Genomic DNA, 13,358 nt, shown 5'->3' with positions numbered 1-13,358 from the left:
TACACCGTCCTGGCTGCAGCTTATCCTTCAATGGCTTGACCACCGCAGACCCACCGGGAAAAAGCCACTTGCCGAGCCGTTTGGCGACGGAACTCGTCGTCCTCTTCACGGCAGAGACAAGCTTTGCCGTCGCCGGAGGCCGGCAAGAACCATCGCCGGAGCCGATAGATTCTCTCTGAGAAAGCTTGAGAATCTCGAGCCGGTGTTTAGCGACGTTAATGCCAAGTCTCCGGAGAAATTTGTGGTCGAAGAAGGGTATGTCTTCTCGCCGGAGTTTGTTCCGGGCAAAGATGAGACCGTACTCGTAGCTCAGTGTCGGGTCTAGGTCCGTTTTGGACATCCATGAGAACCAATCCATTTGTCTCTCTGTGTGTGTGTGTGTGTGTTTTTTTTTTTTTGGTTTTGTGTTGTTTTATAGAAGGAAATGAGAGATTAGGGTTTGGTAGTTTATATTATAAGGTGGGTTCCAAGATTTTGGATCGTTACACGAAATTATCTAAAAATCAAATCGGTTACACATATATGTTGTCATGTCAATATCTATTTCCATATATGTAATATATATTCTATATACTTTACCAAATATATAAATATATATATATATATATATATATATATATTTGGAAGTGAAAAAAGTTATTGATGTTCAGCGAACTTGTTGGTTTGGAGGTATTTGTCCATTTATCATATCTTGGACTGACTTTTAGATGAAACCAATGTTACTATTGAAATCAAATAGAACAAAATCGAAATAATTTTTTTTTCAATGATTATTTATTTCAAATGAATTTGTTCTTTAAATGCAGAGGAAACAAATTAGGAATATCCAATTCTCGAAATATTTCAAATCGGAAATAACTAATAAACCAAATCGATCGAAACCTAATATATTAAAACCAAACCAAATTAGAGAAATACTTAAACACCATTCTTTGGATAGGCTTACGTGTAAAAGGAGTTACTTTATGTTTCATTATAGGAATAGGGTCGATAATTGTATAAATTTACACTATTATTATTTTATTAACAAATGGAAATTGTCTAGGGTTTCTCGAATATATTTTTCTGTAGGCGAAATAATGGACTACACTCTCAAATATCATGACTATTATATATTATGCTTATTATGTATGATTATTTATCAAAAAAGGAACTTTTTGTGGTATTTATTTATTTATTTTGTCCATTTTAATGGCAGGCAAAGAAAATTGAAACACACATATTTAGGGTTTTATTTTTTATAGTAACTAAAAGAGAGTAGTTGCCTCAATGAAAGGGACAAATTCCGGTTCTTGTTTAAATAATTGCCCTCGCAACAATTATTTTTCTATTATATTAGGTGTACACTCATATTTGCACACGATTTTATTTTGAAAATATATATTCTTTGATTTATTAAAATATTATACTTTTAAATTTTTTAGAAAATGCAGATAAAAATAAAGAGTTTATACAACAATTCACGTACAATGAATAAATGTTGATAATAAAAATAAATTTCGAAAATTGATATTGTGATACACATCTGTTTAGTATAAAGTATTTATCTTTTTTATTATAGGTGTTACAATATTTTCTATATTTTCATTGTCGTCTATGGATTATATATGATTTTTTTTTTTTTGGGGTCTGATATTGTACTGAAAATAAATGTGAAGACAATCTATGAAGCAACCTTAAGAGAGACACTACACACAAATTGAATCAATGAGTTCACATGAATGTAGGGGCGATTTAAAACAGCATTTTAGTGAATTCGGTTTTTATTATATATGATTCTAATTTTAAACATTAAAAAAATCCAATTGAATTTGATACCATTTTAATTGGGATTATTTTGACCCTATTGAGATTCGGTTCAAATCAATTTTAAAGAATTTAATTGAGTCGAAAAGAAATCGTTTAAATACTTGGTATCGAATAAAAGTTTTATAATCCGATATCTAAACATGAATAACGTATCATAAGATATATCGAATCGAACCATGAATAAATATTGAAAAATCTTAGATATATATATATATATATATAATATACTTATTGTTATTGTTATGCGACACTTTAGTTTGACAATGTCAAGTTATGGAAGTAAATGCGGGAAGAAAGAGAGATCCAACATATCACGACTCCTATAAACCGTCCATTGCTAATTGAAAACGACCACTTTAATTGGACCACTACATACATATAGTATGTACTTTTTCCACATATACATACACACATACATACATATATATATATATTGTGTACTTCTTTTTTCCACCTTATTATATATATATATATTCAAAATTCGGACGCCACATGCATGCATGCCCCTTTCCCATATCCATTTATTGAGCGCCCGAATATATTTTCAAGTTTTTTTACATGCTCTAGATTTTTAGTAAATTTATGTGGTATTTTTTTTTTTGCTAAAGGTAAATTCATATGGTACGTTGAACAATGGAAATTGTTTTTTTAGAAACTTTTAGCCGAGAAGTGAAAATATAGAATTAGGTTCGGATATATGCTAATATTTGAATATTTCATTGGATAATTGAATTTTACATATATATGTATAACGTTTAATTGACATATTATCAAAACTATCATTACTTTGTTATATGTATTTCAGAATATATTTTTTAATCTATTTTTTTTATCAGATCAATAAATGATGGTGAACTGGACATATAATTTTAATGGTATGATCAATGTGATTAGTGTGATCATCATTAAAATTTAATGGTGTGACCAATGTGATCCTAAAATAAATTACGATGGTTACACTAATCACACAGAAAATGATATAGGAGGATATATTCTAAAGTACATGTAGTAAAATAAGTGTGTTTTTGATAATGTCTCTGTTTTCTAAGATCGAATAATCATATCTTTTGAAGATACTCGACGAACACCCAAATCCCAAATCCCATTATTGCACACCCGATTTTTCCCATTTTTTTTGTATGCTTCAAATTTTGAGTAAATTTATCTGATTGGTTTAAAGTTAAAGTTTCGAATCTTATTTTTGGAAAATTTTGTATACTTGTCGACTTATCTATAAACTATCATATGTATTTTTATTTGTCTTTATCTGCAAACGTACTAGAAAATTTCCCAATGCATCGTTTACTATAATTAATCAACCGCATTTAATATTAGAATTGTAGTTAGGTAAATCCTATTAAAATTCCTTAATTTGTATGGTGAAAAATTAATTTCTAAACTTTTTCTTTGATAAAATTGTTTTCAAACTTGCAAAATATGTCATTATAATTCTTAAATTTGTTATTTGGTACTAAAAGAAACATTGAAGAATTCATTCAGGAATTAGAATGACATATTTTGTAAATTTATAATTATAATGACATATTTTATAAGTTTGGAAATATTTACCAAAAAAAAGTTTGGAAATAAGTTTGTCAAACAAAAAAAAAATTAGAAACTTTTTAATTATTAATGAGAACAAATTTCTCTTTGGAAATTTTTTTTGGATGTGTTCAAGTCTGCTCCCTTCTATCAAAAATCGGAAAATAACTAGTTTTGAATGTAATTAGATAAAAACGTGTAAATATTTACCATATTTTCTTTTAGTTTGTTTCCTTTTTCGCATTAAACGTTTCTTAACGAAAATTTGACCCCAAAAAAAAAAGAGAGTCAAAAGTAAGATTGGAATTAATTAAAAAAAAAAATAGAGGAACATTATGGATATATTAAAATTGGCCTAATTTCTCAAACTTCAATGTACTTTTTTGTGATTGTGACATGTTAGGTAAATCTCCATGTGAATGGGCCCTAATGATTAATTATGTAATTATCACAATATAATATATCTGCTGTAAAAAGTTATTATACAAAATTAGAATTAGCATTTCTCTTTATTTATCCCATTTTAATTATTTAAAACTATATATTTTATTGAGAGGTTGGAAACTCCATTATTTTGAGGCCTTTACGCAGAATTGAAGCCTTAAAATCTGTAAATGTTTGGTAATGTTAGTTTTTTCCTGTTCATTTAAATATTTCTTTATTCATAAATCTTCCCCACTTTCTCAAACTTTTTTTTTTCACGAGTTCAAAATTAGCAAAAACCTAATTGAGTTTAAAAACATAAAGTCAAGTAAAATTGATTCACATTTCATCCTTTTAAAATCAAAACAATTGAAAATAACCTAAAAATAAAATTTCATTTAGAAAATAAATATTTTTTTTAATAAAAATCAAATAAACGAATTCAAAATAATTCGAATTAAATCAAAAGCGATGCAAAGATTGAATGAATATAATTTTTCAAAATCAAAAAATAAAAATCGATCTTATTCAAAACTCTTAGTAACTACAAAATAGCATAACGAAAAATGATCATTAAAACTTTAGTTGTTCGATTATAATTCAAGTATCCAAATTATATTATATACGAGATAATTTTCGGATACTCGTGGATATAAGAACTCGATGGGTTTTAAATATATTTTGATTTAAACTAAAAAAAACTTCATATATTATATACAAATAAAATTTATAAATTTATCGAAAAATATAAATCCAAAATAATTAGATTATAAAACTAAAATTTTTATATAAATAAAATAAAAAAATAATTAGATATTGATATATATCTTTGTATTTTTTTTAGTAAAAGGTTTCATATCTTTGTAATTTTCTAATAACTCAAAAATATAATGATTATTTTTTTTTACTATTGGTGTACTCATATACAATTATCCGACCCAAAAATATAAATTCGAACTTTAAAAATATTAAAATCTAATCTATAACTCGTTGTAAGGCGAATATTCAAAATTCGTGTATTCGACTTTGACCTCCAAATCATGACCTGCAGATTGAAACCAGAGTACTGTTGGTGGCGCGTGTAAGTGACTGTCTACTGGGCCTGGCCCAATAAATTTAAGTACTGTTGGTGGCGCGTGTAAGTGACTGTCTACTGGGCCTGGCAATTTATTTTATAATAATAATAATAATAATAATAATAATAATAATAATAATAATAATAATAATAATAATAGGAGAAAAATCACATATAAATACCTAAACTTTTACAAAAATCTCATATAAATATCTAAACTATAAAATTTCTATATAAATATCTAAAATTTTCTACAATCCTATATAAATACCTAGACTTCTGAAAAACTCTCAAATAAATCCAAAATACGTTAATAATATCATCTATTTTTATTTAAAAAATACATGAAATTTGTATTTATTTGGATTTTTTTAAATCTAGGTATTTATATATGATTTTTAAAAGTTCAGGTATTTATATGGAAGTTTTATAATTCAGGTATTTATATAGGATTTTTGTAAAAATTCAGATATTTATATGAGATTTTTTCTAATAATAATAATAGTCGTGGGAAACATTCCCTTCACTCTACCACTAAAATATTCGTTTAACCTTTGATCGCGTTGCATTTAGAGGATTTATGATATAATCGAATAATGATACGATGCAAATCGAGTAACAGATCTTGAGATAAAAAATTGAATGTTTATGATTTTGAATAAATTAAACTCGAATCAATTTTTTTTTAAAATTGAATATTTTTGTCAATAAAAACCGAAATCAAAACAAAACTCGAACCAAGTATAATTGAACCGGATTTTATACAAAAATGGTATAATTTTTCTCAAACCGAAATAACCAGAACCAAATATAATCGAATACAATTTGAACTGAAAATCGAGTCACATTCATCTCGGTTAATGGACGAGCTTTGTAATTTTTCATCAAAATCTCGTTATTTTGTTATAGTAAAGATTTTGAAATAATATTTCGATACGGTCCAATATCCGTTTTCTTTAATATATATCCAAATTCAATTTCGCATATCATGGTTACATGACGATCATACAAAATATTTCAATTATTTGATTTTTGGCCAAAAAAAAAAAAGAGAGGCGAGGGCTCAAGGTGAGGACGATACGTAATCCATATGATTTCAAATAAGTTATTTTCTTTTGCTGATTTAAAATTTCGAAATCTTATATTTATCCAATCATTCTTGATTTTTGGCCCAAAAAAAAAAAAGAAATGGCAAGTTATGACAGATCTTGTTACATGGGGATCTTTTTCCGAATATGTGGAAAGATTAGGGTCTTAAATGTAAATTACTGAAACTCTGAATCCTGATATCTTCGGTCAATACACACGTGTGTGTCTATATACGCTCACGCAGCCTCTTTTCTGAGAATTCCAGAGAAAAAAAAACCTAGTGATTTTCGGAAGGGTCAACAATGGCGAAACTGAAGGTTGCAGGGGCGTGGTCGGGGATGGTAGAGGTCGAGCTCGACAAATGGACTGTGCGCATGTTAAGGAAAGAAGTGGGTAAGCGATCAGGTCTCGATCCCGGTTCGATCAAAATAATCTTCGCCGGTAAAATCCTGTCCGACGGCGACGGCGACGGCGACGGAGCTCCGTCGCTTTCCCAGTTGGGTATGAAGGAAAACGCCAAGATCCTCTCAAACTGTAAAATCTGTTTTATTTTTTACCGTTTTCTGGCCGAACATGTAGTTTTCACTGGTGATTCTGATTCTTTTCATACGAGATGCATATCCCGTAAAAAAACTTCAGCTTTTCGAGTTTTTTACTAGAACAAGTGATAAAGTTCTGGAAAATTTTCTATCTTGAAGCCTAAACTCAGACATCATATCTTATAAGAGCGGTCTCGACGCCTCGCTCGAGTGAAGTAGGATTCGTTCTTCGAAATCGTTCTCGTGTTTCTATTGTTTTGGGATGAATTTGATGGTAAATGTGTCGAATTTTCTGGATTGATCGTCGTCTTGATCGCTTACCCGAAGTGGGTTTTGCGAGTTAGGGTTTTGAGAGATGGATTTACCTCTGAATTCTTGTTTGATTTGGTTGATTATGGGTTTGAATTTGGTGAAACACTAATTGGAATATGCACATTGTCAGCTGAGTTGGTAGTGTTGTTCTTAGTGATGTGCTATCATGTATCTGAAAGCTCTGCAAGTGCAAACGTTCATCTCTTTGTTTTGCCTAATCGAGACAATACTCGGTTTCTCATTGTCCAAAAGACAACATTAGTTGTTTCATAATCTATATGGATTGAACTATTAACATTAACATGCCAACTAACTCATGTTGACTGTCTTTGTGAAATTGGTAGAGCTGCTGCTGCAGCATTAACCGAGAGACATGCCGACGGTTCATTGCCACTCGATGATTATAACATAGAGCTTGAAGATCAGAGAGGAGAGAAAGTACAGTTTGGAACGAAGACCGATCAGAGGTATTGTATGTATGTTCATTCGGGTTTGTTCTATCATAATCAAGTTGAAGCTGAAAAAAAAGGTGATGCTGAATTATTTTGTCGTTTGAATGCAAAAAAAAAATGGTTTGTCATTTAACAGTGCAGTGATGATGGGTCTTATGCTACATGCCAAGGCAAAGAATTTTATAAAAAAGGAGAAGTATTCTGATGCATTGGAAGTTCTTGTCATGGCAGAGGTATGTCTTTGAGGTCTATCCTCGGGATTTTTTGTTTTTCAACGATGCTATAGAGATTTTCTATTCTCTCCCATGTTTGCTTGGTATAAATCTGCCAAGCGTAAGACATGATGAGTTTGATCAATTAAAGAAAGCTCTATTGGTTCGAGCGGCCATTGCCAAAAGAAAATATGATATGATGGGTTTTTGATAGAATCTCTTAACTTTGTTAGTTCTCCCAGAGATTTTGGTTTTGGGAAAGCATATATTGGCAAAAAATTCCATAGTACATGTCCTTGTAGCGTTGTCCAAAAATTATTATTATTTTTTGGATGTGGGGGGTGATTTTTCAAGTTTTCCTCTCATTTGTAGGAAGCTTTGTTGCTCTGTGATCCCAAGGTTATCGAGGTAATTGCTCTACCGTTTACTCTAATTCCGTAAATTTCATTATCTTGTCTCTATTTTGAGCATATGATGTCAATCTTATGCATTGTTGTTAAGCTTCATAGCCCCATCCCACATATGGATTTTTTACTTGTTTATTTTAATATTTTTCCTTAAATCTTTGGATTTCGGAGTTTGGCCTTTCTTAGATCTTCTTAATGGCTGTGTTCTTGTTTCCAGCTCGTTGACAACGTCCCTATAATACAAATAGACATGGTATGGTGCTATTTCTTGCTCCGTGACCTCAAGTGGCTTTCAGATGCTGGCCTTCGCCTTGAGAAAGCTCGAGAAGGACTCGAACGTTCTTACGGGAAAGACTTTTCCCGGGTGAGACTCCTTCAAGCGGGTCTAACTCCCGAATTGGCATTGTAAGTTTTAATTTCAACCAAAGATTATGTTAAATCATAATTGCTTAGTTCTAATCTTGCTTTAAACTTATAAAAATCGATCTCTTTTTTCATTTATCTTTTAGATATCTGAGACTAGAGTTACTGGAAGGTGTGGTGGCATATCACTCCGGTAAACTGGATAAAGCTGCGAACACGCTGAGGTCTGCCCATGCAAAATTCTCACGGGTTAGTGATAATATTCGGTTTGGTCATTTTTTTCCCTCCAAATTTCGGTTCTTTATACTGTTCTTTTTTTGCTTTGTTATTCAGCTACAAGTGCCTGATGAAGCATTGTCCCAAGTCATGAGCATGGGCTTCAATGAAAAGAACGCTAAGAGAGCGTTACGGCTAAACAGCCAAGATGTCGGGACTGCCGTCGAATTTCTCATTGAAGAGAAGGCGAAAAGAGCTCAAAAGCGAAAAGAGAATCTTCAGAGGCAAAAGGAAATAATGTATGAGTTCCCATTCGAAATCATAACCACTATGTTCTTGAGTTATGTTCGCTGAAGTCTTTTAATTGGTATAAGATTCAATTCAAAACGCTGTTTTTTTTCCCAGGGAGCAGAAAAGGTATGGAGTCACACCTTTGAAGAAAGCTGTAGATATGCAGATGCTCAACAGATTGGCTTCTATCGGGTAAGCAACAGAAGAAAACTGTAAAATCTGTTTTATTTTTTACCGTTTTCTGGCCGAACATGTAGTTTTCACTGGTGATTCTGATTCTTTTCATACGAGATGCATATCCCGTAAAAAAACTTCAGCTTTTCGAGTTTTTTACTAGAACAAGTGATAAAGTTCTGGAAAATTTTCTATCTTGAAGCCTAAACTCAGACATCATATCTTATTTTTGAAGTTATGCAAGGGATCTTTCGGCAGAAGCCCTTCGAAGAAATGAAAACGACTTCCAGAAAGCTCTCGATGCTCTCACAACCCCGGATGTCAATTCGGAAATACAGGTTTTATTTCACTTCTTCGCCTTGGGATTATTCTTTAGCTTCATGAATTTGGTTGTAAAGCTTTCTCGTTTTCTGAACTAACAGGTTTACATTGAATCGAGGAAGAGAAAAAGGCGGGAACAACTGCTCGGAGTAACAGTAGACCAGCTCGTTTCAATGGGGTTCGAACAATCAATCGGTAAGTTCTTTCTTTCTTTCTATCATCTGTGTTTTTCTCCCGATATCAACCATTATCACCTCATGTGACTGCATTTCCGGTTTGAAGCAATCTCTGCTTTGGAGGCGGGCGGTAACCGAGAAGAAATCCTCGAACGGTTACTGTCTTTGCAGCAAGCGAACCCGCAAGTCGCCTCTTTTCTTAGCGCAGCTTTGAACAGTACAAACCCCTCTGGTGGTAGGAATAGTCTCGGGCTCAGGTCAGGAGAAGGGGAAGGCACATCTAATGAATCCGGGGGCGGTGTATCAGACGAAACTGGTTATGACAACGCTATAGAACGGGACGCCGAGATGGAAGATGAGTTAACAGAAGACGTTGCACAGATCGATGCGTTATCGGCTTACGATATCGATCTTACCAGAGAAGGCGATGCTATAAACGAGTACTTGAGCATGTTGGCTTCTACAAATTCTTGTTAGGAAAGGTGAGACAAAAGGGAATGATAGCTCTCATGTCCATAAAATGTTAATGCATAAGATAAGATGATGTTCGAATTTACACACCTTTTTCTAATCTAGCTCTCATGTTTCTGATTCTTGTCAGTGTAAATAAATAAAAATGAATCAAACACTAGATGGGTTTTTTGTCAGAATCTGTAATCATCTTGATCGGTTCATCTTCTACTTCCTCCTCTGTTCTTGTTTCAGCATCTTCCTCCGTAAGTACATTGCAGTGGATTGTGTGCCACACTGGTTTCTCTTGCTGGAACATCCTGTAATGTCACAAGATCAAAAACTTGTATTGATCAAAGGAATTGAAACAATTGCATATATGAACTCAAGATTTGATCTTTGATGACCCTTTGAAGGGAAGAAACAACACAAGTGAGGAATTGCAGACGAGAAAGAGAACATCTTATGTATTTAGCAGCAACATTTTTGGACAACATTTCTTGGCGTCTCTTCTCACAAGAAGAACTATCCAATTTATGTTGCGGTTTTAAGGATCTTTAAGCAGCCAACCGAAGAGAGAGAGGACTTACGGGTGCTTGCACAGTGTGGGACACTGAACTGTAAGAGCATACTTGCAAGTGGAAAGCTCTGTGATGGAAGTGACCATTGCCCTCGTTTCAGCACATACAAACCTCACCTGTATTCATCCATTGCAATGAAACAAATCATAAACCCGATACATAATTTCCCAAGATATCGGATTTACGCCTTTTTTTCATACCTCGATTTCTCGAGGCTTGCCTGTAAGGTCACAGATGGTTCCATTGGTGAAGAGGTGAGAGTGATACCTGCATAATGCCATGGTGGAGATTAAACGAAATTCAGAATTTCCCGAGACGTTGAATAAAACCCGGGTTTAAACCTTTGAGATGCATCACTTGAACGAGGATCTTTCATTGTAGAAGCTTCGGATAGATTTTCGTTAAAAGCAGCAGTTGTATCTGCGTCGAAATTACCCAAGATAAACTCTTGAGAAATCTGCATCAGGAAAATACACGAGTGATGGGTTATTTGAACTACATACATGATACAAAAATCCGAACAAGGAGATGAATATGAACAAGAAATCGGACTTCAGGTCAATTTAGCAAATGAGATACGTACAATTAGACGATGGAGAGAAGATGATATACCTTGTTATCATCCTCGATGTGTAATTGCCGGACCCATCTCTGATGACAAAACTCATATGACCACCAACCCTCTTGCTGCAAATACACACTTAAATAAGTTCTTAAGCCCCGATTTTGCAGTATATCATAATTAGGGAAATGAAAAATGGGAACAATTTTTCGGCGAATAAATCCTTACTCTGAGAAGGCATTTACCACTAAGAGGTTGAAGCAGTTCATCAGGAGTCTTTAGTTTGACCTGTTTTTCAGCTTCCATGATAACACTGCTAACATTTTCCCGGGAAGAGGTCCAACCACTCATTGCTTCTTCATCCTTTGGTAAGTAACATAAATGCTTTCGCCCATTCTTACCACGCATGACCATGGATTCCCGGTCATCGTCCTACAAGGTAATGGGTGCTTTTAAAATGTTAGACCAATCCACACAAGGACAAAGAAGCATCATAACATGACAGTTATCCAAATCAATGCACATATGCATGATTGCTCTATCATATTCGAGTTTTCTTAATATATTAGAGTTTTTGCTGTGACGAAGCGAAAGCGAGTATATGAATAAGCTTCTTGTCAATGTCAAGTTGGTGAAGAAAATGAATAAGCTTCTAATAGAACTAACACTCAAAAGAGGTCAGACTAATTACCGGGTGAAAAGGTGCATCTTCTGGGAAGAATTCAATCTTGTACTTAGGTTCACGATTGCTTCGGCTGACCGTTCCAACTGTCGACAGTGTGTTGAAGATCATAAGAACAAGATTATCGCAAGAAGCTAATCTAATGACGCAGAGATCATCTAATCATCACCCAAATGGTAACTAAGAAGAAAGCATGATTCATCACCAGAAAGATGACGCTATAGGACCATGCCACTCCATGAAATTTCTCAGCCCGAGACATCAAATGGCTACCAGACATAACTGACTATGCAACATCACCTTGTTTCTCTGGCCTAACTTCCTGATCATGTCAAATCATTACACCAACTCGACATTAAAGAAAACAAACATTCCTTTTGATTATCTATCTATATATATATAGAAATGTATAGGTCCTCCAGGATAGAAATTTGCAGAAGCTACCAATCAGTTCCTCTTCTTCCTTCTGCGTGTAGTTATGATGTCAAACAAATGCAAAGAACTCGGCAATTTGACTTACGAGACAATGGCAAATGCTTACGTAAACCTCAAGCAACCACAGCTATAGAAAGTGCAAGAATATCCCCGAAACCCTAAACCTTGGCAATCATCTCTTTTCTTGTACAGGCAAAATGCTCTTTCACAAGGGAAAACAGCTTCTCTCTGTGTAATTTCTACATGAAAAACTGTATATAGTTGAAAAATCTAGCTCCAAGATTACAGAAACGTGAAAAATAAACGGAAAATATGAAATTAAGGCACTGAAAAACGCAATTAGACAACATTCGATTTACAGAACATGATCGATATAGAGAAGGAAATGAACCCACATCGTATTTAAAACGGAAAATCAAAACTGAGCGAAATGAGGGAAGCGAAAAGGGCAAGGAAAAAAAGTTACCAAGATGAGTTGGGAAGATCTGATCGGCACAGACATGGAAGATAAGAGACAATGAAACTATCAAAATACGAAGAATGATCTTCGGGATTCTCATTTTCCTTCGATAAACTCTTACAAACTGCGAATCTGGAGAAATTCAGAAACGCCACGCGGAGAAGACGGCGACGACAACAAAACGACGTAGTTCTTAGTCTGCGTCTTGCGATACACCGTCCTGCAGGTACACGAAGTCCAACCAATAAAACAACGACACGTGTTTCTGAGCCCCGAATGACGTGGTTTGGGCTTTTACATGGCAGATCAAGAAGCTCGGATCATAAACAGATGACAATACACAAAAAAAACATTGGTACGTATTTTGCTACAAATATACGTGGTCTTAATATATACTGTCAACCCATTATATCTAAACATTATACAATACATTTTGGTTTCATCATCATCATCATCATCATCATCATCATCATCATCATCCTCATGGCTAGGGGTGTGAATCATGACTATATCGGAATGTTGTTATGTCATTGTAACGTTTTAGCATAAACTCCACCTGTTAAAGGGAAAAACACATAATTTGAGATTTATATATTAACCCATGAATTTAGGATCATTTTATAAAATATATATTGAAAATATTTTGGAAATATTTTCAAAATACAGAACTTTAAAATCTGGATTTTGTAAGATTATGTTATTCTTCGTGAATAAATGGTATCAATAAATGAATCTAAATAGTCAAATATCCCTAAAAAAACTATATACCAAAGTAAAAATTGATATC

At 33.4% G+C, this 13,358-nt stretch overlaps 3 protein-coding genes across 4 annotated transcripts in view; 1 reads left to right on the top strand and 2 right to left on the bottom strand.

Moving 5' to 3' along the window:
* The window catches only part of LOC104808949, a 1,939-nt gene extending 1,483 nt beyond the window's left edge, over window positions 1-456 (bottom strand). Inside the window, exon 1 of one of the 2 annotated variants that reach the window (XM_010534805.2) lies at window positions 6-456. In XM_010534805.2, the coding sequence (XP_010533107.1) occupies window positions 6-358 (353 nt within the window). In that variant the 5' untranslated portion in view covers window positions 359-456. The remainder of the gene's footprint in view (window positions 1-5) is intronic. The other variant, XM_010534804.2, reaches the window with a different exon arrangement.
* A 5,727-nt stretch (window positions 457-6,183) lies between these two features.
* Window positions 6,184-9,994, top strand: LOC104808947 (NEDD8 ultimate buster 1). Its single transcript, XM_010534801.1, has 12 exons — window positions 6,184-6,516; window positions 6,667-6,692; window positions 7,134-7,256; window positions 7,378-7,474; window positions 7,826-7,861; window positions 8,078-8,265; window positions 8,370-8,472; window positions 8,557-8,738; window positions 8,845-8,922; window positions 9,140-9,242; window positions 9,327-9,420; window positions 9,508-9,994. Exons 1-12 carry the CDS (start codon window positions 6,241-6,243, stop codon window positions 9,876-9,878), a joined length of 1,677 nt encoding a protein of 558 aa, XP_010533103.1. The 5' UTR covers window positions 6,184-6,240; the 3' UTR covers window positions 9,879-9,994.
* An 11-nt stretch (window positions 9,995-10,005) lies between these two features.
* Window positions 10,006-12,743, bottom strand: LOC104808948 (protein OS-9 homolog). Its single transcript, XM_010534802.1, has 8 exons — window positions 12,578-12,743; window positions 11,686-11,762; window positions 11,223-11,426; window positions 11,045-11,119; window positions 10,774-10,889; window positions 10,633-10,699; window positions 10,442-10,548; window positions 10,006-10,171 (listed from the first exon to the last, which is right to left on the bottom strand). Exons 1-8 carry the CDS (start codon window positions 12,669-12,671, stop codon window positions 10,030-10,032), a joined length of 882 nt encoding a protein of 293 aa, XP_010533104.1. The 5' UTR covers window positions 12,672-12,743; the 3' UTR covers window positions 10,006-10,029.
* Between the last annotated feature and the right edge of the window lie 615 nt (window positions 12,744-13,358).

The sequence above is a fragment of the Tarenaya hassleriana genome, unplaced genomic scaffold, assembly GCF_000463585.1.
Source record: "Tarenaya hassleriana unplaced genomic scaffold, ASM46358v1 Cleome15, whole genome shotgun sequence".
NCBI classification, from domain to species: Eukaryota; Viridiplantae; Streptophyta; class Magnoliopsida; order Brassicales; family Cleomaceae; genus Tarenaya; species Tarenaya hassleriana.
This window is presented reverse-complemented; position numbering and strand designations above follow the sequence as displayed.

Coding starts and splice junctions, on each gene's coding strand:
- LOC104808947 (XM_010534801.1), top strand. CDS start 6,241: ATGGCGAAACTGAAGGTTGCAGGGGCGTGGTCGGGGATGGTAGAGGTC. Junction 7,475..7,825: donor AAGTTCTTGTCATGGCAGAG/GTATGTCTTTGA, acceptor TCTCATTTGTAG/GAAGCTTTGTTGCTCTGTGA. Junction 8,266..8,369: donor CTAACTCCCGAATTGGCATT/GTAAGTTTTAAT, acceptor TTTATCTTTTAG/ATATCTGAGACTAGAGTTAC.
- LOC104808948 (XM_010534802.1), bottom strand. CDS start 12,671: ATGAGAATCCCGAAGATCATTCTTCGTATTTTGATAGTTTCATTGTCT. Junction 10,890..11,044: donor ACATCGAGGATGATAACAAG/GTATATCATCTT, acceptor TTCCTGATGCAG/ATTTCTCAAGAGTTTATCTT. Junction 10,172..10,441: donor CCCACACTGTGCAAGCACCC/GTAAGTCCTCTC, acceptor GTGACATTACAG/GATGTTCCAGCAAGAGAAAC.